Raw genomic sequence first — 25,733 nt, 5'->3', positions numbered from 1 at the left:
GTCCCTGTAAACTTTGGATGTCTTGGAGCTTGGGTAACAGGGTAAATTGTACATAGGCTTGCACTGTGAAATAATAAAGATATCTATCTAAAATGATTTAGAGCCCTGGTGAAACTATTTTGTTAACCAAATCTAAGAGATTACTTGCCAAACAGGGAGTGCAGCAAATACTCACAGACTGGTTCTGGGTTGGCTAATCTGTAAAATGCGGATAGACTGAGTAAGGTACGGTAGGTTTCTATGCTTAAGACTGCACTGGAGTGCAGTCGTAAACTACTATCTACCTCTTTGGTGACCCTTGGACGATCCTTGAACGCACTTTACTGGCTTTACCTTGCACAAAACGTTATTCCCATATCATATATCTATACACTGTAAATGGTTCGATTGTAATCATGTATTGTCTTTACGCTGACTGGTTAGCATGCAACAAAAGCTTTTCACTGTACCTCGGTGCACGTGACAATAAAAAAACTGACCTGAGATTTTGTAAGAATGAGATGACCTTATTAAGATGTACAAAATTCTTGGGTAGATATAGGAAGGATGTTTACTGACTAGCTCAGAACCAGGACTGACAGACTTAAAATAAGGGGTAGGCTATTTAGGTTAGAAATAAGGTGAAATATATTCGCACAATATGTGCAAACCTTTGGAATTTTGCACCTGGGAGGTCTGTGAGAGCTCTGTTGATTGCATTTGTGTTAAGGGCCTGTTCCACTTGGCGATTTTTTCAGCGACTGCCGGCATCATTGACTGACGCATAAGGGCACCGAAAAATTTGCATAGTGATGCGGCGTGACGCGGCGTGATGACATATGACACGCGGTGTTTTTTCAAGTGTCGCATCATTTTTTTTGTCGCTGCTGAGTTTTGAAATGTTCTAAATCTTTTGGCAACACTGATATGGCGCCGGCAGTCGCCGAAAAAATTGCCAAGTGGGACAGGCCCTTAGTCAGTGATTATATTTTAAAACAAAATTGATAGATTTCTTGATTGTAGAGGGATCAAGGATAAGAAGATTGGGCAGGAAAAGGGTTGTTGTCTGATCTGACTCAAAGGTGACGGAGGCTCAAGTTTAAATGGTCTTTTCCTGCTCCCTGCTGTTCTGTTCTTGTGGAACAATTAGACTAGATCTAGAAGAGGAATTCAGAATAAGATTCCAATTGTTCCAAGTGCCCAATGAGAACTCTGGCTTCATAAACAACACCGTTTAGCCGAGTTCAGTGTTTTTATGGCACCATAAGTAATATTTCATTTAGTTCATGTTCATAAGTTCATAAATGACAGGAGAGGAATTAGGCCATTCGGCACATCAATTCTACTCCACCATTCAATCATGGCTGATCTATCTCTCCGTGGATTGTCACCTTGTCGTGGCGGAGAAGCTTGTGTGGACCTGAGATCCTGAGAGCGATGCCGTCTGGAGCTATGCTCCTGGTAGGGCCACCCATGGTGGTAAGGTCAAGGGGGTGTACTTTGACAAAGTGCAATCCAACGAAGATCTCAACGGTGGAACACACGGAGGATGAGGGCTGAATTTAGTGGAGCATCACAACGGCTGAGAAGGCGGATGAAGGCTGCAGCAGAAAAGGGCCTCCGGTCGTCTTGGACTCCATGCTACTGAATCCTGACCTAGATCTGTCAAAGTCCGTGTTGGTGGCTGTCTGTGCACCAGTCTCCCCACGTTAAACAAAGTCACGCACTGGCGTCCTCCAACCCTGGAGACGCCCATGGTCAGCCATGACCGAAGGGGGCCTAAGAATATCTCTCCCTCCTAACCCCATACTCCTGGCTTCTCCCCATAACCACCGACACCCGTACTAATCAAGAATCTATCTATCTCTGCCTTAAAAATATCCATTGACTCGGCCTCCACAACCGTCTATGGCAATGAATTCCACGGATTCACCACCCAATGAGTATTCCTAAAGGAATGTCCTTTAATTCTGAGGTTGACTTCTGGCCCTAGACTCTCCCACTAGTGGAAACATCCTCTCCACATCCAGTCTATCCAGGCTTTTCGAACTAGCTCAAATCAGAAACATGGATACATGGATAGGACAAGTTTGGAGGGATATGGACCAAGAGCAGGCAGGTGGGACTAGTGGCCGGTGTGGGCAAGTTGGGTCGAAGGGCCTGTTTCCACACAGTATCACTCTATAACTCTATGAGTAAGCATATGATCAGCCATGATCATATTGAATGGCGGTGCTGGCTCGAAGGGTCGAATGGCCTACTCCTGCACCTATTGTCTATTGTCTCTCTAAGCTTGTACAAAATGTGCTGTAGCAATGGGTATCACATTGCCTGGGAGCATTAGGCAAAGACACACTGAGACAACAACTAAGGGGATTTGTGTAGGAAGCAACTGCAGATGAAGATAGACACAAAGTGCTGGAGTAACTCAGCGGGCCATGCAGCATCTCTGGAGAAAAAGGATAGGTGAGGTTTCAGATCAGAACCCTTCTTCAGACTGGAAAAATGGGAATTTGCACAGGCGATAAACCTTTCTATTGGTGCAGCTTGCTTTGATTGATAAACTTGCCTGGAACATTTATTTTGCGTTGTGACGTAATTTTGTATTGAGGCTGTGGACACTGACAGAGCAAGAAGGAAAGAGAGCATGAGTAATTGAGGGAGGGAGACAAAAAAGTGACGAGAGAGGGGAATGGGTTTGTTGTAAAATGGGGAGTGAGGTTGTGTTGAATGATATCACAGTGCATGAGTCTGAAGAAGGGTCTCGTCCCGAAACTTCACCCATTCCTTCTCTTCAGAGTAGCTGCCTGACCCGCTGAGTTACTCCAGCTTTTTGTGTTTGTCATCGGTTTAAACCAGCATCTGCAGTTCCTTCTTGCACATGAGTTGGTGATGTACACTGTCTAGATAGTGACCATATACATACTTACTTCTTCCTGCTCATCTTTCACTTTTTGTGTTGACTGTGATGGGGGGAAAGGCAGGAGAATGGGGTTGAGAGGGAAAGATAGATCAGCCGTGATTGAATGATGGAGTAGACTTGATGGGTCGAATGGCCTAATTCTGCACCCATAACTTATGAACCTATGAACGTATTTGCTTGATATTTACATAGAGACATAGAACATAGAAAATAGGTGCTGGAGTAGGCCATTCGGCCCTTCGAGCCTGCACCGCCATTCAATATGATCATGGCTGATCATTCAACTCAGTATCCTGTACCTGCCTTCTCTCCATACCCCCTGATCCCTTTAGCCACAAGGGCCACATCTAACTCCCTCTTAAATATAGACAATGAACTGGCCTCAACTACCTTCTGTGGCAGAGAATTCCAGAGATTCACCATTCTCTGTGTGAAAAATGTTTTTCTCATCTCGGTCCTAAAAGATTTCCCCCTTATCCTTAAACTGTGACCCCTTGTTCTGGACTTCCCCAACATCGGGAACAATCTTCCTGCATCTAGCCTGTCCAACCCCTTAAGAATTTTGTAAGTTTCTATAAGATCCCCCCTCAATCTTCTAAATTCTAGCGAGTACAAACCGAGTCTATCCAGTCTTTCTTCATATGAAAGTCCTGACATCCCAGGAATCAGTCTGGTGAACCTTCTCTGTACTCCCTCTATGGCAAGAATGTCCTTCCTTAGATTTGGAGACCAAAACTGTACGCAATACTACAGGTGTGGTCTCACCAAGGCCCTGTACAACTGCAGTAGAACCTCCCTGCTCCTATACTCAAATCCTTTTGCTATGAATGCTAATGGCCGTTTCTCACGGTGCGACCTGACTTAAGATGTCACCAGAGTGAAGTGGTCGTGGTCCAGCACGAGTTCCGCACGATATAACGAGGGGTAGATAAAGAGTTCCCACGGTACTCAGCAATTCTGTCATTTGTGCGAGTGACTTGTCCATCTCCCGATCTTTCCCGTTAATCGTGAATGAACATCGTGGACTGTAGTGTAGTTAATCACGTGGCACAAATGATGTCACTTTTTTTCACACACTATATAAATACCCTCCGTTCGTAGAATTGGCTCATTTGCAGACATGCCTATACAAAGTTGGTTCGAGTACAAGCTGGTTGTTATTTTCATTGACGCGCTGTATGCATTAGCGCAACATGTGCATCGAAAACGCTTGCGTGAAGGCAGAAGGGTGAGATTAATTAAAAAGAGAATTAAGAGGAAGTCTCACTGGGTTAAGCCCATGTTTCAACGGAGACCTCAATTTGGACAATATGAGCAACTGCTTAATGGGCCGGAAAATCTATTTTAGTTGTGCTGTTAGAGGGATAGATATTTGGAGATCTCCCCTGCCTTGCCTTGAAAATATCATGAGGGTTTTACATCTAGACGTAGGACACAGAGTGCTGGAGTAACTCAGCGGGTCAGACAGCCTTTCTGAAGAACATGGATAGGTGACGTTTCACAGAGTGCTGGAGTAACTCAACGGGTCAGACAGCATCTCTGGAGATAAACACAAAGGGCTGGAGTAACTTAGTGGGCCAGGCATTATCTCTGGAGGACTGATTTTGATATTCATGTGAGCAGGTCAAGAGGGTGTCAGTTTAATGTCTTCTCTGAGACATAGTCCTTTGCATACATAATGCCCCCGAGTCAGCAACTGGAATGTCCTTCTAGATTGCTGCTGTCGTTCTTGAGTCCGACATTTCATTCTGATTTGGAGACACAGTGAAACAGCTGTCCTTCAGTTATTTGTCAGCAATACACAGAGTAATTAGTGGAAACAAGGACGTACAGATACTGATGATACACAACATGACACGATGTGCCAGGGTAACTCAGTGGGTCGGGCAGCATCTTCTGTCTACCCTATCAAGCGGCCAGAGGAGGTAGTTGAGGCAGGGACTATCCCAACGTTTAAGAAACAGTTAGACAGGTACATGGATAGGACAGGTTTGGAGGGATATGGACCAAACACAGGCAGGTTGGACTACCAGTCACCAGCTGGTGTGGACATGGATGCTTTCACTCCTTGTCAGTCTCGACCGAACACTCAAGTTAACACGTGTATGAAGGAACTGCAGATGCTGGTTTATACCAAGATAGACACAAAGTGCTGGAGTAATTCAGTGGGTCAGGCAGCATCTCTGTTGAAAAAGAATAGGTGATGCTTAGGTCGGAACCCTTCTTCAGACTCAATCTTCAGAGTCGGTTCCGCCCAGAAATGTTCCCTATTAATTTTTCTCCAGAGATGCTGTCTGACCCGCTGAGTTACTCCAGCACTCTGTGAAACGTCACCTATCCATGTTCCCCACAGATGCTGCCTGACCCACTGAGTTACTCCAGCACTCTGTGAAACGTCACCTATCCATGTTCTCCACAGATGCTGCCTGACCCTGAGTTACTCCAGCACTCTGTGTAACGTCACCTATCTATGTTCTCCAACGATGCTGCCTGACCCGCTGAGTTATTCCAGCACTCTGTGTGTCCTTTCAGGATTATATGAGTTATTTTTGGAAGCCATTGCAGAGGATGTCTCCGTTTTGCCCCCACTTCCCACCCAACCCCCTCCATTATTTTAATCCACCCTGTGCTCACATCCATTTACTTGCACGTTGTGTTTTCAGTCTGTGTTGCTTACCGTTCGCAGGAGTTCCCACGGTACCCGCAAGAGTCATTACGGATATTGCACGGATATCGCACTGGCATCTGCGTTCATACAATGTTGCAACGCTCACCAAAAAGTGCTCAAGTCACTCTTGGAGAAATTCAAAAATGTTTGAATTTTCTCCCGACCTTACAAAGTTACACGACTACCTGCCGTTAGCGCCACGGAAGTCCTCGGTGGTCCACGAATGCCGTACTGCTATCGCAGGAGGTTCCCACGATGTTAAACTCTTGTTAAGTCTTGCGTCAGGTCGCACCGTGAGATAGCCCTTTAACATACCATTCGCCTTCTTCACTGCCTGCTGCAGTTTGGTGTGGGCAAATGTGAGGATGTGCAACAGGCAACAAAACATGTCTTTGCTGCTCTTCCTGTTAATGCAGCTGGGCTCCTCCTCAGCAGCCCAGGCAGTGCATGCATTGCTGGAGCATGTCAATTGTTTTATTGCAGCATAATTGCCAACTGCACATTGTTTGCACACTGGCATCAAGCAACCTTCTTGCCCATTTGTCATCCATTGATTGCTCATCTTGGTTCACGAGCGGCACGGTGACTCAGCGGTAGAATTGTTGCCTGACAACACCAGGCTCCATCTTGACCACGGGTGCTGTGTATACAGAGTTTGTACGTTCTCCCTTTAACCTGCGTGGGTTTTCTCCGGGTGCACCGGTTTCCTCCGGGTGCACCGGTTTCCTCCCATGCTCCAAAGACATATAGGCTGGTAGTCTAATTAGCTTTGGTATGATTGTAAAATTGTCCCTGGTGGGTGTCGGATAGTGTTAGTGTGCGGGAATTGTTGTTTTGCGCAGAATTGCTGGACCAAAGGTCCTGTTTCCATGCTGTATCTCTAAACTGAACTAAACTAAAGTAAAAATTGCAGATAGTACAACAGACAATCTGGGGGTGTGGCACTGTCACTGTTGTCAAGGTACCAGGTATCAAGACTGCAGCTGGCAACATGGACATTAATTGATAATGTTATCTGCTATCTATGGTTGGACTTCAACTGAATATTGAATGAATTAAAATAGTCCCTCCCATGTTCTGCAAAGAGCAGAGATAACATGCAATGTTATGCAACATTCAATATCACCAAGCACTATCTGTGTGTACAGTCTCTGCCTTGAGTTGAGTTTAGTTTCAAGATACAGCATGGAAACAGGCCTTTTGTCCCATCGAGTCCATACCGACTGTGGCGCAGAGGTAGAGTTGCTGCCTTACAGCACTTCTTCCTCTTCTTTCAAATGGCGTGCACAGTCTATAGTTGTAGGGCAACTTGTTCTATTTGGTTTTAATTGATTGTGCATGCCAGGTTGATTGCATTCGTTGAAACAGGGCAACCCCCCTTACAGCGCTTAGAGTGCTAGAGACCCGAGTTCGATCCTGACTACGAGTGCTGTCTGTACGGAGTTTGTAGGTTCTCCCTGTGACCGTGTGGATTTTCTCCGAGATCTTCAGTTTCCTCCCACAATCCAAAGATGTACAGGTTTGAAGGTTAATTGGCTTGGTATAAATGTAAAATTGTCCCTGGTGTGTGTAGGATAGTGTGAATGTGCAGGAATTGTTGGTCGGTGCGAACCTGGTGGGCCGAAAGACCTGTTTCTGCGCTGTGTCTCTAAACTAAACTAAACCAACCATTGACCACCCGTTCACACTTTCCACCATACCTCACACTAGGGGCAATTTACAGAGGGCCAATTAAACTCCAAACTTGTCTTTGGAATGTGGGAGGAAACTGGAGCACCCTGATAAAACCCACACAGTGAAGAATGCGAAAACTCTGCACCGACAGCATCCAAGGTCAGGATCGATCCTGGGTCTCTGGCACTGAGAGGTAGCAACTCTATCAGCTGTGCCGAAATATTCTAGATAAAATGCCAAGAAAGCATAAATCCTTGGAAAATCACAATCACTCAGCTTACGGCTCTCTGGGAAATGGGAATGAAATGTCACCACCAGCAAACTGTGAGCTATAACAAGTCTTTCTAGATGTAGCCTGGAAACAACCCAAACCATTATTATTCATGGCTATTGTCACCTTGACTTTAACCAAGATGCCTTACTTTGAGGTAGGAGTTTTGCCCGCAACAGATGAAAGATTTTAGTGAAGGCCAGACCAAGCGTGGACCCATTAGGTCCACCTCCCCAACGCAATATTTGACCACGCACCTATACTCGAAGCGATGTTCAGTCAAAATGGGGATCGCGGCCCAGTAACCCTTCCCCAACTGCGCAGGTGCGGATAGCGCAGTTAATGGTAAAAATAAATTTAAAGTTTATTAAGGGAATAACTTGGGAATTACTTTGTCAAATAAAATGAAACTTGAAACATCACACCCCAGGCGAATGGTGAGTAAGGTGCCCCTAAATTATTGCGCTATCGTGTACCGTTTTGGCTGTATTTCGGGAATATAGGGCATATATATACAAACAAATATACATACAAGATGAGAGTTTTAGTTATATACTAGACCAAGTGCAGACCCGTTTGATCTGTTTCCCCAACACGCGTTTGCATTCTACGTGCCCATGAATAATTCATTCCTAAGTGAATAACTGCAGTTACCACTTCCAAGATGGCGCACAACACAGGGGACTCCTTGTCCGCTGGTCACAGAAGCGGATCTGCAATCACACATTACAATCGCTCCACTCTGTTAAAGCACTATTCCAATATGTACACTGTGGACGGCTTGATTGTTATCATGTTTTGTCTTTCTGCTGACTGGTTAGCATACAACTAAAGCTTTTCATTGTACCTCGGTACATGTGACAATAAACTAAACTAAACTAGACTAAATTATACTGGAAGAAAATAGTTTCTGCGGAAGCCTTGGATTCAGGATAACGTTACTGGCATTTATCATACCACTTACTGTAGACTTGAAATATATTTAAGAATTTAAGAAAACAGGAAATAATTGCGCATCCAACCAAAATCCAATTGAAATCAGTCGTTGAGTAACCCACATTCCTGTAAAAGAAGCTGATGGAGTGGCTTCTTGCTAGAACTGAATGAACTATCTAGAGTTGAGAGAGTGCATTCGCTGCAGTTTTAAAGTCTAAAATGGCATTGCAGGCATTAAATCAGCTTTACATGCTGATTGATATCATAACCTGACCACGCTACAAACTCTCAGCAGTCTATGCAACCAGATTCATGCCTATAATGTTCTAAACAACTACTAATGTAGCCAGAGCAGCAACATTGGTAGCTCATAACCTAAATGCTGAAGTTGATGCTTCAACGTTTTGGTTGATTCCGCGCACAGGAAGCAGAGCAGTTATTTCTTTCCCAACAGACCGCCCTCATAGTTATCTTGCTACGTAAGAACTGCTACCATCTCGACTTGGCCCCGTGCCACCAGTTCCTGGTGACCTATTAATAATCATGCTGATAGTAATTTGAATCTTTCAAACACCAACATGAATGCAATGAATATAGCTCTGGTGTTTATCCAAATCTCTTCAACTCTCCAGCATGTCTGACAGATTTTCTGCATCATATAAGGTAACCAAATATTGCTGTTACCCATAAAACATGAAAGCTTTTTAAACTCTTGCCTATTACAATGTCTCCTCAGATGACAACTTAACCTTAAAAATCCGACACAAAATTTTACAAAATGATCATTTTGGACCCTGCCAATTCACCCATAAGCCAATCCACAGCAAGTACTGGGACATCTTCTGTGTAGCAATGGGCACAGTGATCATTATTGGTCTCTAATGACTGACAGTCTCTTTGGCATAATACGACCCAGTTAGAGTTTAAAACACAAGAGCTATTTTAATATAAAGTGTGAAGAAATGTTCATTAACATTTTCTGGTGGTTTCCTGGGGTTTGTTCTTCAGGTGAAATAAAGGCAAATAGAAAGCAACGATTGGTGAGTTTCCAAGCAACGAAAGGTTTTATCAGGAAAGGCTCAAGTGTTATTCTTACTGTTTTGGGATTCCAGGCTATGTTTCAGACCGGTGGCACAGCGGGAGAGTTGCTGCCTTACAGTACTTACAGCGCCAGAGACCCGGGTTCGAACCCGACTACGGGTGCTGTGCATTCTCCTTGTGACCCGCGTGGGAACTTTGGTTTGTTCCCACACTCAAAAGACGTACAGGTTTGTAGGTTGTGTAGGAAAGAACTGCAGATGCTGGTTCAAATCGAAGATAGACACAAAATGCTGGAGTAACTCAGCGGGACAAGCAGCATCTCTAACCATTTGGGGTGAGCCCCTTCTTCAGACTCCGTTTCGGGTCGAGACCCTTCTTCAGGTTTGTAGGTTAATTGGCTTGGTATAAATGTTTTTAAAAATCGTCCCTGGTGTAGGATAATGTGTGGGGATTGCTAGTTGGTGCGGACTCGGTGGGCCGAAGGGCCAGTTTGTGTGCTGTATCTCTAAACTAAATTAAAAACTAAACCTGAAAAGCCCTTCTCAGGCCATAAAGTATTTTGGGACACCTTCCTTTCCCCTTTACTTTGCTTTTTTAATGACGTACCTTCAATTCATTGCTACCTGAGATGGCTAACGTTGTACTTCAAACAATAAGAATGGCATGGATGGAACTCTCCCAGTTATCATATATGTGGCTTGGTATCATTGAGGCAGCCCAGCAGCACAGCAGTTAGAGCCACTGTCTCACAGTAGCAGATATCTGGATTGGGTCTAGACCTTGCATGTGTGGAGTATGTCCTTTGCGGCTTTCCTCTGGGTGCTCCACATTCTTCCCCCATCCCAAAGACACATTGGTCGGAGGGTTAATTAGTCCCTGTAATTTATCCCTGGGGTGTAACTGACTGGTAGAATCTGGAGGGGTTAGTGTGTTGAGGAAAATATGAGGAGATTTAAATCAAAATTAGATTACTTAACTAGTTTAAAGATAGATAGATAGATATAATTTAATTGCCACACAACCAAGGTCGGTGGAATTTGGGTTGCCAGCAGCGGTACAGTAATAAAGAACACAACCACAATAAAAATTTTACACAAACATCCACCACAGCATTCATCACTGTGGTGGAAGGCACAGAGCTTGGCCAGTCCTCCTCCATTTCCCCCCGTGGTCGGGACCTCCACCCTCCACAGCCGTTGCTGCGGGCGTCCAGATGGTAAGGGACAAAGTCAAAGTCAAGGTGAGTCCAGGATCGGCTCTTCCCAACCAGAGACCGCGGCTTCAGGCTGGTGTAGGCCGCAGGCCGGCGGTCAAAGTTTTAAAGTACCTGTCGTGCCGCAGCCGGAAGCACCGCAGTCTGCAGGGCCGGCGGTCGAAGCTCCCCTCCAGGGGAGATGGTAAGTCCATGCCGCACCCGCGGTAGAAGATGGCCGCGGGCCGGCAGTGAAAGCTTCTTCTTCCACCCGGGTCCTCCACGAGGGATCCCGGGCTGTAGACGACGCACCAGCTGGAGTTCTGCAGACTGCGGCTTCAGGCTGCCGGCTGCCGGCTGCGTAACAGAGCGCTCCCCTCCAGCTCCCTTCCCCTCCATACATTGTGAAAACAGGCCCTTCGGCCCACCAAGTCTGCACTGACCAGTGATTCCCACACACTAGCATTGTCTTACATGCTTGGGACAATTTACAATTTACACCGGTCAATGAACCTGCAAACCTCTATGTCTTTAGAGTGCGGGAAGAAACCGGAGCAACTGGAGAAAACCCGCGCGGTCACAGGGAGAACGTACAAACTTCTGACAGATCGCACCCATAGTTAGGATGGAACCCAGGTCTCTGGCACTGTAAGGCAACAACTATACTGCTGGACCACTCCGCAGCCCCTAAATGTAGGATTAATGTAAATCAATAGTTGATAGTGGGCCAAAGGGTCTGTTTCAATACTGTGTCTTTCTTTGATTTAATGTCATAAGCAGTGCGTGCTAGGAGAGGTTTCAAAGGTCTGTTTTAATTTATATGGTGGCAAGTCAACAGTGCTCACTGCTAAATGGAAAATCTTCCTATCGCATGTCTATTGGGTGTCTGGCGTTACTTGACTTGGGACCAATCCAGGATATGATCCCTTTGGATTGAATGCCCAGTTTAAAGAGAGAGTGTAGCATACTGAATATACCATATTGATATTGTGCAGAATAGTCATTTCTCTATTTAATATTGTGCTTGCTGACCATTGTGAGGTTATAGGCAATCATATCTTTCCTTTATTGCATCTTTCATGCTCCCTCACAACTCCTGGCCTCTCTCTCCCTCTTTCCCCCCTCTATTTTCTCCTTTCCCCCAAATCCCTGTCCCATTTTCCCTCCTGTATTCTACGATCTTTAAATAGGATTCGATTCCTCCATTGATTTAACTGTTCTTCCAGAAACATCCAAAGTACTTTCCACACAGTGAATGGTTACGAGATGTGATCTTTGTCCTTATGGAAAAATTAAACTTGGCAGGGACCTTCTCCTGGGAATGAGGAAAATGCTCAGTTAACCACCCTGATGGATGTGTTTCGAGGAAGAGATATTGAGCGCTTGGGGATAGATCATTATTACCCTGCTAGCAAATTATCAGCAAGAAAACAATCTCACGATACCTGCCACCCCCCCCCCCCCCCCCACCCTCCCCAGGTTGAGGCCATCACCCAAACCAACCTCCCTTCCATTGACTCCATTTACACCTCACGCTACCTCGGCAAAGCCACCAGCATAATCAAGGATGAGTCTTACCCTGGCCACTCCCTCTTCTCCCCTCTCATATTTGGCAAGAGGTGTAGAAGTGTGAAAACGCACAGGGACAGTTTCTTCCTGGTTATTATCAGGCAACTGAATCATCCAACCAACAACTAGAGAGCAGTCCTAAGCTCCCTCATCGGAGATCCTTATGCCCCTGTCCCACTTAGGAAACCTGAATGGAAACCTCTGGAGACTTTGCGCCCCACCCAAGGTTTCCATGCGGTTCCCAGAGGTTTTTGCCAGTCTCCCTACCTGCTTCCACTACCTGCAACCTCCGGCAACCACCTGCAACCTCCGGGAAACGCACGGAAACCTTGGGTGGGGCGCAAAGTCTCCAGAGGTTTCCGTTCAGGTTTCCCAAATGGGACAGGGGCATTAGACTATCTTTGATTGGACTTTACAGGACCTTTTCTTGCACTAAACGTTATTTACGTATTCCCTTTATCATGTATCGGTACACACGGTGGGTGGCTCGATTGTAATCGAGTATTGTCTTTTCACTGGCTGGTTAGCTCACAACAAAAGCTTTTCACTTACCTCGGTACACCTGACAATAAACTAAACTAAACTCAACTCTTTGCCAATGTTACTGTCCTCAACTCCAACACCTGCTCTCATCCAGTAACCCTGTCCCAGTAAATTCCACCACAGACCCCGTTCTCTGATGAGGTTCAAGTTTACTATTGTCATGTGTACTGAGGTACAGTGGAAAGCTTTATTTTGCATGCTCTCCATTCAGATCAGATAATGTTATATCTTTAGACTTGACTTTACTTTAGAGATAGTTTACTTTAGAACAGCCCTTTGGCCCACTAATTCTGCGCCAACCAACAGATACTACACTACACCCCATACACTAACTCTATCCTGTACACACTAGGGACAATTTACAATTTTACAACTTATTGAAGCCAATTAACCTACGAACCTGTACGTCTTTGGAGTGTGGGTGGAAACCAGAACACCCGGAGAAAACCTATATGGTCACAGGGAGAACATACAAACTCTGTACAGACAGCACCCGTAGTCAGTGATCAAACCCAGGTCTCTGGTGTTGTAAGGCATCAACTCTATCGCTGCGCCATCGTGCCGTACTGTGATTATATATATATTGCATTCAAGTCAAAATCAAATGACTTGTGATTTCCAATTGACAACCCCAGTTATGATTCCAAGGAATATATTTACCGTATTCCCCCCACAACCAAAAATCCCCCATTTCCAAGGACAATTATGGCATTTTTGAATGAAACTCAGTGACAATAAACCATTCATTCTACAACCTCAGAGCTGACCTGAATTCTGTGAGGCATTAACAAGAGACTGTTTCCGTTTGTAGGTGACGCAACAGCCATCCTATGAAATTAACCTCTACATGTACATGTACTTTGTCATCTTCATCATCTTCGGGGCATTCTTCACCCTCAACCTCTTCATTGGTGTAATTATTGACAACTTTAACCAACAAAAGAAAAAGATAAGTATCCCTTCTTTCCATTGGTCACATTTCCTACAGTCTTAAGATTTTAAGAAGTACATATTCTGGCTATGATTAGATTTAAGCAAATTTCATATCTTGTCTATATACCTTTTTATTTTGACATATAAATAGGATTTATAACACTTCAGAAATAATGATACACCAGATAAAATAACAGTCTTTCACTCTAAGTTTCTATATTCAAATCCAACACAGTGATGGAATTAATATGTGCCTATTTAACAGTTTCCAAGCTATTCTGAAGTATATTTTCTGGATTGGATTTTACTAACTACAATGCCGAGAAACAGTAGATTAGATTAGATTAGATTTTTTTAATGACCACACAGTCAAGCTGGTGGAATTCAGGTTCAGTACAGGATGTTACAAGGTAGGCTGATTCCCGTCAAACATAACATAAAACACAACATCTTCCTCCGTATATATTTGACTTCCTGGTAAAGGTCATGCTTAACCTATGTCTCCGGTTTCCGAGAAGGCCACTGAGTGTTAACCATGATGCATGGGAATGGAGTGGCCAGAAGTGACCATTTGCCTCTCTTGATAATATATTGACAAAGTAGCCTTTTAAAATCTGACAATTTTCATTTTATCGGGTGCCGACCTGCAACCTTACTGAATCGGATTCCCCAATTTGCCGTCATGAGTCCATAAACAGTCAATTACTTGCCACCCATTTTGGTCTCGGGCAGTGTTGAATGGTTGAATTTTCTATTCTGTCCCAACAACCTGCATTGACACCCGTAAAAGTGGTTACATTTTTTGTGGCATTTTCCCTTGCAAGCAACAAAAGGGCCTGTCCCACTTGGCGATTTTTTTCGGCGACTGCTGGCATCATTGACTGACGTAACAGGTCACCGAAAAATTTGTGGCGTGACGACGTATTGACGGGCGATGTTTTTTTCATGTGCAGCAACATTTTTTTTGTCACCGCTGGATTTTGGAATGTTCAAAATCTTTTGGTGACCCTGATATGACGCCGGCAGTCACTGAAAAAATCGGCAAGTGGGACTTTCCTTTCTACCAGATAATTGGAAGATAATTAAGGCAATTGGACTGCAGCTTCACACCAAACAGGGGCTTCATTAAGCAGCATTCTCAGATAACTGTTAATGAGTTCAGCAGAATACCTCTGTTTTTCTTTGAGCTTGCTGGACAATTTGAATTTTCCTGAAATAATTGTAAGTGTTCTCATCTTCACTTTGGAGGGAAAGATATATTCATGACTGAAGAACAGAAGAAATATTACAACGCCATGAAGAAACTTGGCTCGAAGAAACCACAAAAGCCCATCCCAAGACCAAATGTAAGTGTAAAAGTTAGATCCATGTGAAACTTAAGCATGTCTTTTCAAGTTTAGTTTTAGTTTAGAGATACAACGCGGAAACAGACCCTTCGGCCCACTGAGTCCGCACCAACCAGCGAACCCCGCATATTAACACAATCCTACACACACTAGGGACAATTTACACTTATGGTACTTCTTTGGAGTGTGTGAGGAAACCGAAGATCTCGGGAAAAAAACGAGTCACGGGGAGAACGTACAAACTCCGTACAGACGGCAGCCGTTGTTGGGATCAAACCCGGGTCGCTGGCGCAACAAGCATTGTAAGGCAGCAAATCTACCGCTGCACCACCGCGCCACTCTGCAAGTTACTTCTTCAGATTGGCTTGGGTGAAATATATACAGAGAGTACAAACTTGAAACATATCCGCCATGTTTGGGGTGAGATGAATGATGTCACTCTCCCATCAGTGACTGGCTAAGTGTGACATCATTCAGCCAATCTGTGATGTCTCCCCATCAACACCAAAATAAACCGTGTGTTCCCTTCAGTGTTACTCAGGTAACGTCACTGGATGAGTGATGTGTTCATGCACTGTCCATCTCCATCCAGATGGATGGAACGACCATCAAGGAGTTGGCAAATTTTGGGACAATATCAATAATAAGCTGTAGACACAAGGAACCTTGAATATTGGAATCTTGCATAGAACACAAAGTGCTGGAGTAACTCAGTGTGTCAGGCAGCATCTCTGCAGGACATTTGTAGGTGACATTATGGGTCAAGACCCTTCTTCAGATTCTGAGCCTAACAAAGGGTGAGGACCCAAAACATCACCTATTAGATGTGGAGAGGATGTTTCCACTAGTGGATGAGTCTAGGACTTGAGCTCATAAACTCAGAATTAAAGGACGTTCTTTTAGAAATTTATTTTGTCAGAGGGTGTTGAATCTGTGGAATTCTTTGTCACAGAGGCTGTGGAGGCCAAGTCAGCGGACATTGTTAAGGCAGAGATAGATATATTCTTGATTAGTACAGGTGTCAGAGGTTATGGGGGGAAGACTGGAGAACGGGGTTAGGAGGATGGATAGATCAGCCATTCAATCATGGCTGAGTACTTGATGGGCCGAATGGCCCAATTCTACTCCTATCCCTTATGACCTCATGTCCTCTAGAGATGCTGCCTGACGTGCTGAACTAGTCCAGCACTTTATGTTCCAGGTAATGGGCTATGACCTCCAATAACCCAGCAATCCCAAAGGACTTGATTATGTTTTTTCTCCATTATTACATCTGCAAAATTCCCAGCCAGTTTCCACCAAACAATGTTTATCGATCACATGAGGATATTATTCCAGCATTACGTTATTGAAAATAAAAATTGGAGGCAGTGAAATATGAAAGTAATTCAACCAGATATTTTCACATGTAAATTCCTTGATTGCACCTCAGATACAGTTTCCACATCAAACTGTTTTGTCATTCCACTTGCAATCATCCTCGGGGACCATTGATGAGAAAAGTAATACATTGTTGCCCTAGGAATAACCATCACTGAAAGACATCTTTCCACTGCATAGCTCTTGACTGGAACACACTAAGATATGTCTCACGTTTCCTATATTCCTCAGAAAACCCACATCCTTACCTATGATTCTCCCACCATCCAGTTACTCACTCTCCACGAGTCAACATTGACCTTCACCATATGACCATCCCTAACTCCTAAACCAGTGACCCTAGTGATTGACCACAAAGATTTCAACCCTATGATAGTTCAAGTCTCCCAATGAAATCCATGATTTCCACCACACCTATCAAAAACTCCTTTCCATAAGACTGTAAGACATAGGAGCAGAATTAGGCCATTTGACCCATTGAGCCTGCTCCACTATTCGATCATGGCTGATTTTTTTCCTTCTCAATTCCACTCCTGCCTTCTCCCTGTAACGTTGTCACCCTTACTAATCAGAAATCTATCAATCTCTGCTTTAAAAAACTGACGGTCTCCACAGCCATCCATGCTAATGAATTCCGCTGATTCACAACCCTCTGACAAAATAAATTTGTTCTCATCTTCATTGTAAAGATCCATCTTTTTATTCTGAGGCTGTGCCCTCTGTTCCTAAACTCTCTCTATCTTATTCTCCCAATTTATTGTGTGCCTGTAAAGCTGCAGGAAGAAATAATTTCATTGTTAGAAACATAGAAACATAGAAAATAGGTGCAGGAGGAGGCCATTCGGCCCTTCGAGCCAGCACCGCCATTCATTGTGATCATGGCTGATCATCCCTAATCAATAACCCGTGCCTGCCTTCTCCCCATATCCCTTGATTCCACTAGCCCCTAGAGCTCTATCTAACTCTCTCTTAAATCCATCCAGTGATTTGGCATCCACTGCCCTCTGTGACAGGGAATTCCGCAAATTCACAACTCTCTGGGTGAAAACGTTTTTTCTCACCTCACTTAAAATGCCTCTCTTTATGGTTCGTATCCAGTGCATATAATAAATAAACAGCCTTGACCTGATCTCAGTACCCTGATCGTAGCCCTGACTCTAGTCCTATACACCTGACCTCTTAACAGATCAGTGACTCATTACAAGATAGATACAAAATGCTGGAGTAACTCAGTGGGATTGGCAGCATCTCTGGAGAGAAAGAATAGGTGATATTTCTGGTCAAAACCTGTTTTCAGTCTCTGAAGAAGGGTCTTAACCTGAAACGTCACCCATTTCTTCTCTCCCGAGATGCTGCCTGTCCCGCTGAGTTACTCCAGCATTTTGTGTCTATCTTCGGTGTAAACCAGCATCCGCAGTTCCTTCCGACACAGTGAGTCATTGTCTCACCTTCAGCATCCCAAGTTCTGTATCTCTCTCATTTCCAGCATTCACTCCATTTCTTCTGATAACTTCATATTCATTCATCCACTGGTTTCGCAATCTCCTCTAAATGTATATTTTATTACCCTCTAACTGCCTTTCACCTAACTCCAACAAAGCTATTTTCATTTAACTCCCCCATCATCCACCCCATAGTGATTCTCCCCCCCCCCCCCCACCTCCCTACACATTTTCAAAATTATCTTGCTTCAAACTATTCCTAATTTTTACACAAAGGTACTAAAACGAGAAACCTGTCTCCATTTTCATGCTAAAAAAACATCAGGATGGTTTGTTTAATTTCAGATTTCCAGCAGCTGCAAGGTTTGGCTTTTGGTATTAGTATTGAATTGTTATTGTTGCGTGCACTGACGTACAATTAAAAACTTGTATTGGGTGTGATCCAGGCAAACCATACCATATAACCATATAACAATTACAGCACGGAAACAGGCCATCTCGGCCCTACAAGTCCGTGCCGAACAATTATTTTCCCCTAGTCCCATCTACCTGCACTCAGACCATAACCCTTCATTCCTTTCCCATCCATATACCTATCCAATTTATTTTTAAATGATAAAATCGAACCTGCCTCCACCACTTCCACTGGAAGCTCATTCCACACAGCTATCACTCTCTGAGTAAAGAAGTTCCCCCTCATGTTACCCCTAAACTTCTGTCCCTTAATTCTGAAGTCACGTCCTCTTGTTTGAATCTTTCCTACTCTCAATGGGAAAAGCTTGTCCACGTCAACTCTGTTTATCCCTCTCATCATTTTAAAGACCTCTATCAAGTCCCCCCTTAACCTTCTGCGCTCCAGAGAATAAAGACCTAACTTATTCAACCTTTCTCTGTAACTTAGTTACTGAAACCCAGGCAACATTCTAGTAAATCTCCTCTGTACTCTCTCTATTTTGTTGACATCCTTCCTATAATTGGGCGACCAAAATTGTACACCATACTCCAGAATTGGTCTCACCAATGCCTTGTACAATTTTAACATTACATCCCAACTTCTATACTCAATGCTCTGATTTATAAAGGCTAGCATACCAAAAGTTTTCTTTACCACCCTATCTACATGAGATTCCACCTTCAGGGAACTATGCACAGTTATTCCTAGATCCCTCTGTTCAACTGCATTCCTCAATTCGCTACCATTTACCATGTACTGTACGTCCTATTTTGATTTGTCCTTCCAAGATGTAGCACTTCACACTTATCAGCATTAAACTCCATCTGCCATCTTTCAGCCCATTCTTCCAAATGGCCTAAATCTCTCTGTAGACTTTGGAAATCTACTTCATTATCCACAACACCACCTATCTTAGTATCATCTGCATACTTACTAATCCAACTTGTCACACCTTCATCCAGATCATTGATGTACATGACAAACAACAGTGGACCCAACACAGATTCCCGAGGCACCCCACTAATCACCTGCCTCCAACCTGACAAACAGCCATCCACCATTACTCTCTGGCATCTCCCATTCAGCCACTGTTGAATCCATCTTGCTACTCCTGCATTTATACCCAACAATTGAACCTTCTTAACCAACCTTCCATGAGGAACCTTATCAAAGGCCTTACTAAAGTCCATATAGACAACATCCACTGCTTTACCCTCATCAATTTCCCTAGTAACCTCTTCAAAAAATTCAAGAAGATTAGTCAAACATGACCTTCCAGGCACAAATCCATGTTGACTGTTCCTAACCAGACCCTGTTTATCCAGATGCTTATATATATATTATCTCTAAGTATCTTTTCCATTAATTTGCCCACCACTGAAGTCAAACTAACAGGTCTATAATTGCTAGGTTTACTCTTAGAACCCTTTTTAAACAATGGAACAACATGCGCAGTAGGCCAATCCTCGGGCACTATTCCCGTTTCTAAGGACATTTGAAATATTTCTGTCATAGCCCCTGCTATTTCTACACTAACTTCCCTCAATGTCCTAGGGAATATCCACACTTATCACACATGAGTACCATTAAACCATGCACAAGCACAGCCAGTGCAAAAACAGAAAGGACACAATGTGTAGAATGTAATGTTACAGCTACAGAAAACGTGTAGATTAGAAAGTGCAGGCCTCAACAAGGTAGACTGGGAAATAGGTAATACATCTTTACTTGTGCAATGAATAACCTATTGTTATTCCCTTTATTATTATTGTTATTTCCCTTAATAAAGGGCTTGAATAGCCCTTATTACATTGTAATAATAAAGGGCTTTTACTTTTATTAGCTAGCAGTAACAAAAATACATTTTTAGCTGTTAAAAACAAACCTTGTATTTGAACGAAACTCATTGTTTCACAAAGTGACCACTAGATGGTAAGAGAAAATCTCTGATTCAGTTACAAAGAAACATAGAAACATAGAAAATAGGTGCAGGAGGAGGCCATTTGGCCCTTTGAGCCAGCACTGCCATTCATTGTGATCAAGGCTGATCATCCCCAATCAATAACCACTGCTTGTCTTGTCCCCATATCCCTTGATTCCACTAGCCCCTAGAGCTCTATCTAACTCTGTCTTAAATCCATCCAGTGATTTGGCCTCCACTGCCCTCTGTGGCAGGGAATTCCACAAATTCACAACTCTCTGGGTGTAAAAGTTTTTTCTCATCTCAGTCTTAAATGGCCTCCCCTTTATTCTAAGACTGTGGCCTCTTGTTCTGGACTCGCCCAACATTGGGAACATTTTTCCTGCATCTAGCTTGTCCAGTCCTTTTATAATTGTATATGTTTCTATAAGATATCCCCTCATCCTTCTAAACTCCAGTCTTTTCAATCTTTCTTCATATGACAGTCCCACCATCCCAGGGATCAATGAATTCCACAGATTCCCAGCCCTCTGACAAAATTAATTTGTTCTCATCTCCATTGTAAAGATCCATCCTTTTATTCTGAGGCTGTGCCCTCCGTTCCTAAACTCTCCCTATCTTATTCTCTCAATTTATTGTGTGCCTATAAAGCTGCAGTAAGAAATAATTTCATTGTTAGAAACATAGAAAATAGGTTTTTTATATTCTGTCCGATGGGATAGAGGAGGATTGGGAATGACCTTTGTTTTTTTCTTTCCTTCTTCCTTCCCTACCTCACAGAATAAATGTCAAGGAGCCTTCTATGATTTGGTCAGCAATCAAGCCTTTGATATATTTATTATGATTCTCATCTGCCTCAACATGGTGACGATGATGGTGGAAACTGACGAGCAAAGCAAAGAAGCAGAATTTATTCTACACAGGGTCAACCTGGTGTTTATTGTTGTGTTTACCAGTGAATGCATTCTCAAGATCATTGGCCTGAGATACTACTTCTTCACCATCGGATGGAATATTTTTGATTTTGTGGTGGTGATTCTTTCTGTCGTAGGTAAGTTGGAAATAGACCTTAGTTTTGTTTAGTGTAGAGATACAGCGTGAAACCAGGCCCTTCGGCCCACTGAGTCGGCATCGGCCCCGGGTCTCCGGCGCTGCAAGTTGATTTGATGATCACAAGACCTTACAATATAGGAACAGAATTAGACCATTCGCCCATCAAGTCAACTCCGCCATTAATCTCCGCATTAAAAATACCCAATTCCGGCCTCTAGAGCGGTCTGTGGCAATTAATTCCACACATTCACCACCCTCTGAAGAATCAGAAGAAAAATCTGATAAAAAATAAAACTGGCGGCAATTCAACCTCATCACATTTACACAGTCAATGTCTAGCATGAATATGTAAGAAGGAACTGCAGATGCTGGTTTAGATCGAAGATAGACACAAAATGCTGGAGTAACCCAACCAGTCAGGCAGCATCTCTGCAGAAACGAAATAGGTGACATTTCGGGTCGAGACTGAAGATGGGTTCCAACCCAAAACATCACCCATTCCTTCTCTCCAGAGATGCTGCCTGACCTGCTGAGTTACTCCAACATTTTGTGTCTATCTTCAATGTCCAGCTAGATATATTTATCGTGGTGAATAGACTTAGAAATAATAATTAAAAGAAACAGGAGTGGTGTTAATGGAGGAGTTGCAATGTTGTCTTTGTCATGTTGACCCACCCATTGTGTTCTCCACCTTTACCACGTATCTCCAATAATTGACTATTTTCACATGAAATAATTTCATTTATCTGCCATTTTCATTTATTTCAGGTATTATGCTGGCAGATATCATAGAGAAGTACTTTGTATCACCTACCCTGTTCAGAGTTATTAGGTTGGCCAGAATCGGTCGTGTCCTTCGACTTATCAAAGGAGCAAAAGGAATTCGAACTCTACTGTTCGCCTTGATGATGTCTCTGCCAGCTTTGTTCAACATTGGGCTTTTACTCTTTCTGGTTATGTTCATCTACTCCATATTTGGGATGTCTAACTTTGCCTACGTGAAGAAAGAAGGGGGCATCGACGACATGTTCAACTTTGAAACGTTTGGCAACAGCATGATTTGCTTGTTCATGATTACCACATCGGCAGGCTGGGATGGGCTGCTTCTTCCCATCATGAACAGCAGTCCCCCCGACTGCGACCCCGATGCGTACAACCCAGGCACCACCGTAACGGGGAACTGCGGCAATCCATTGATGGGGGTCATCTTCTTTGTCAGCTACATCATCGTCTCCTTCCTGATTGTGGTGAACATGTACATCGCCATCATCCTGGAGAACTTTAACGTGGCAACTGAGGAGAGTGCTGAGCCTCTGTGCGAGGATGACTTTGAAATGTTCTACGAGGTCTGGGAAAAGTTTGATCCGGAAGCCACGCAATTTGTCGAGTACGCTAGGCTATCCGACTTTGCCGACACTCTGAAGGAGCCATTGAGGATTGCCAAACCGAACAAGATCAAACTGATTAGCATGGACCTACCGATGGTGATCGATGACAAAATACACTGCCTGGACATACTCTTTGCATTGACCAAGGAAGTCTTGGGGGAATCTGGAGAAATGGACGCGCTGAAGGAGTCAATGGAAGAGAAGTTCATGGCCGCCAACCCTTCCAAGGTTTCCTATGAACCCATCACCACCACGCTTCGAAGGAAGCAAGAGGAGGTTTGTGCAATCAAAATTCAACGAGCTTTCCGTCGTCACATGCTGAAGCGTACTGTCAAGCATGCATCTTACCTGTACCGCCAAAGCCTAGCTGACTGCATCCTACCCGATGAAGAGCCCCCAGAGAAGGAAGGGTTGGTCGCTGTCAGGCTAAGTCAAAACTATGGTAAAGGCCAACCTGACCAGGAATGTCCCCCAACCCTAGCTCAAGAAACACCAACAACTCCGCAAGGTGTGACGGATATTCCCCTAGAATCAGCAGTGACTGCTCTAGAAGGAGAAGTACCTACCGATGAACCAACAGACTGGTTTCCTGAATCAAAGGACATTAGAGAGTCGGTTGTATAGTTGGGCTAGCATAGAGTCAAGCTTCTGAGGTAGAGCACAAGGTGCCAAGTGTATGACACAAGCACCCTCAAGAATGTCACTTTGTCTCCAGATTTCTAGCACTGAAAGTTTCCATGTAGGGAGTGGATTTGCAACTGGTCTTTGCTGCAAAGTCGGGGAAAACCCTTACTATTACAATTCTTGTGCAAGAGCAAACTCCCATCTTTTACAAAGAATGTTCCCAGTACCAACAACTCTAATCCACGCTGTAGCAAAATGCTTATTCCAACTCAAATATGCATTTCTCCAGTGTCACGATTGCTTTGGGTAGAAGAGAGTAACAATGATTGTGGCAGATCATTAAAGAGTTTTTGAACCATTTGCTGTCCTTCGGGGGAGTTTGGTTGGCCTTGTTCAGTGATGGTGTATATATCAGATATGCTGCATTTAAGTAATACAAGACAATATCCAGCATTGCCTTTCAAAAGTTATAAGCCATTTTCAAAAGCCATTTTCCAATTTCATTTCAATGTTATTCAACTTAACACACTTTTAATACTGTGCTTTTACTATTCTGATAAACACCACTTATCTAAAATCTATGTAGCATTAAATTACCTTTTATTACAGTACATAGGTACTTTTTTTGTACAATGCATCTTAAAAAGGAAAGTCACCTGCTCATTTGTTGAATTGTAATCTTTTTAAAGTTAAGCTGATCAAATACTATTTTAAATATAACTTTTATATACTGCAGAGCACCAAAGTGGGATGGCATTCGGCGAATCTGGTATTTCTCTGGAATAAATGCATATTTTAACTTTTGGTCCACACCTGTGCACATTTGCAAACCTGAGTCCCTTCCCTAAATCTTCTATCAGTGGGATACATTGGTCAAGGTAAAAAAATCATGTCCTGCAGCTAACGTCGCAAGAACAATGCAACATTTTTCTTCCACAGCCTTTAAACATTGATGCATCAACTCAGTGATTGTGTTTCATAAACTTATATGTGTTGGTTCATTAACACTTTGCTTCCAATCAACGGTTGTTCAGAACCGAACGTACTCACCCTCTGTAACGCACATTCACAAGCCAATAGCATTGTAAAGCCATGCACCTTTGAGTCTGCAGTGTTAAGAATTTGGCTGAAACAACGAGACTGGAGAATGTTAGTTAAGTGCATATGGTAAATTTGACAGGTTTGTGATCTTACCGCTTTCCTTAACAATGCTGCTTGATATCAGGACCTCTCTGTGAAATGGACAAGGTTGAGAGATCAGGCACGGCTCCCTGACTGGTGAATGCTCATACTTATTTATCACACTGATGTGAGGCAGTCAGCCCACACACCAACCATTTACTTTTCTACTTCACGGAAGAGATAGGAAAAGAGGCTAATTGCTAATTCAGGAATTATTTGTTAAAAATTCCTCTGACCTCACATAAGTCTAAAAATATATTCTTCCCCTTCCCTTCCCTGTGCCCCACCTTGATGTGCACCCATTTCTTCTATCCCTCTTCCCCCGACCCCTTCCTTCCTCTGGCTTTACAATTCATGCCTCTTCTCTCCTTCATCTCCCTATCAAATTGTCTTTGATCTCTGACTCATGTCCAACCAACAACCAATCAGAAATCTCCTTACCTGTATCCACCTATCACTTGCCAGGCGTTGCCCTGCGCCCACCACTCTTCCAGCTCTCTGCCCCGAGTGCAGTCTGAACAAGGGTCCATCCCAAAACACCGCTTATCCATGTTCTCCAAAGATGCTGCCTGATCCGTTGAGTTAGGCCAGCACAGTTTCTTAAACCAATATCTGCACTTCCTTGTGTCGACAAACTATTTTCCAGATTAATTTAATCTTTCTTTGCAAGTGCTGGGATTACCTCAGTATTCAGAAATACGTCACATATTTTCTTGATGGAATCTCTTCGAGAAATTCTTTTTGGTCTAATTTTGTTCAGTCATCTTCTGCAAGAACTAAATGTCTAACAAGTGCATCCTCAATTTATTTGAGCGACATTATTGCATGAGCTGTACAGTCATGTTGCATGTATAGGAATGAACTGCAGATGCTGGTTTAAAGTGAAGATAGACACAAAATGCTGGAGTAACTCAGCGGGACAGGCAGCATCTCTGGAGAGGAGGAATGGGTGACGTTTCGGGTCGAGACCCTTCTTCAGTCACCCATTCCTTCTCTCCAGAGATGCCGCCTGTCCCGATGAGTTACTCCAGCATTTTGTGTCTATCTTCAGTCAAGTCGTATGATGTCTATGATCTCGAGAATATTATTTGCTCAGGTTTACCTGTGGTAAATATAGGAATGCAGAAAGACTTTCAGCGACTCAATGCAGCTAACTACATTTAATTAGAGGGTGGTTAATTAGTAACAAACATTGCCTCATTTTAGCTCTTTAT

General features: G+C 43.5%; 1 protein-coding gene across 1 annotated transcript in view; it reads left to right on the top strand.

Moving 5' to 3' along the window:
• LOC116982098 (sodium channel protein type 4 subunit alpha-like) overlaps positions 1-25,468 on the top strand; it is a 247,527-nt gene extending 222,059 nt beyond the window's left edge. The window contains exons 23-26 of the mRNA XM_033035415.1: positions 13,608-13,745; positions 14,971-15,075; positions 21,053-21,323; positions 22,094-25,468. Of these exons, the coding sequence (XP_032891306.1) occupies positions 13,608-13,745; positions 14,971-15,075; positions 21,053-21,323; positions 22,094-23,337 (1,758 nt within the window). The 3' untranslated portion in view covers positions 23,338-25,468. The remainder of the gene's footprint in view (positions 1-13,607; positions 13,746-14,970; positions 15,076-21,052; positions 21,324-22,093) is intronic.
• The last annotated feature ends 265 nt before the right edge of the window (positions 25,469-25,733 follow it).

This window comes from Amblyraja radiata, chromosome 16 (genome assembly GCF_010909765.2).
Source record: "Amblyraja radiata isolate CabotCenter1 chromosome 16, sAmbRad1.1.pri, whole genome shotgun sequence".
In the NCBI taxonomy this organism is placed as follows: domain Eukaryota; kingdom Metazoa; phylum Chordata; class Chondrichthyes; order Rajiformes; family Rajidae; genus Amblyraja; species Amblyraja radiata.
Note: the sequence above shows the minus strand (reverse complement) of the source record. Positions and strands in the feature narration are given on the sequence as shown.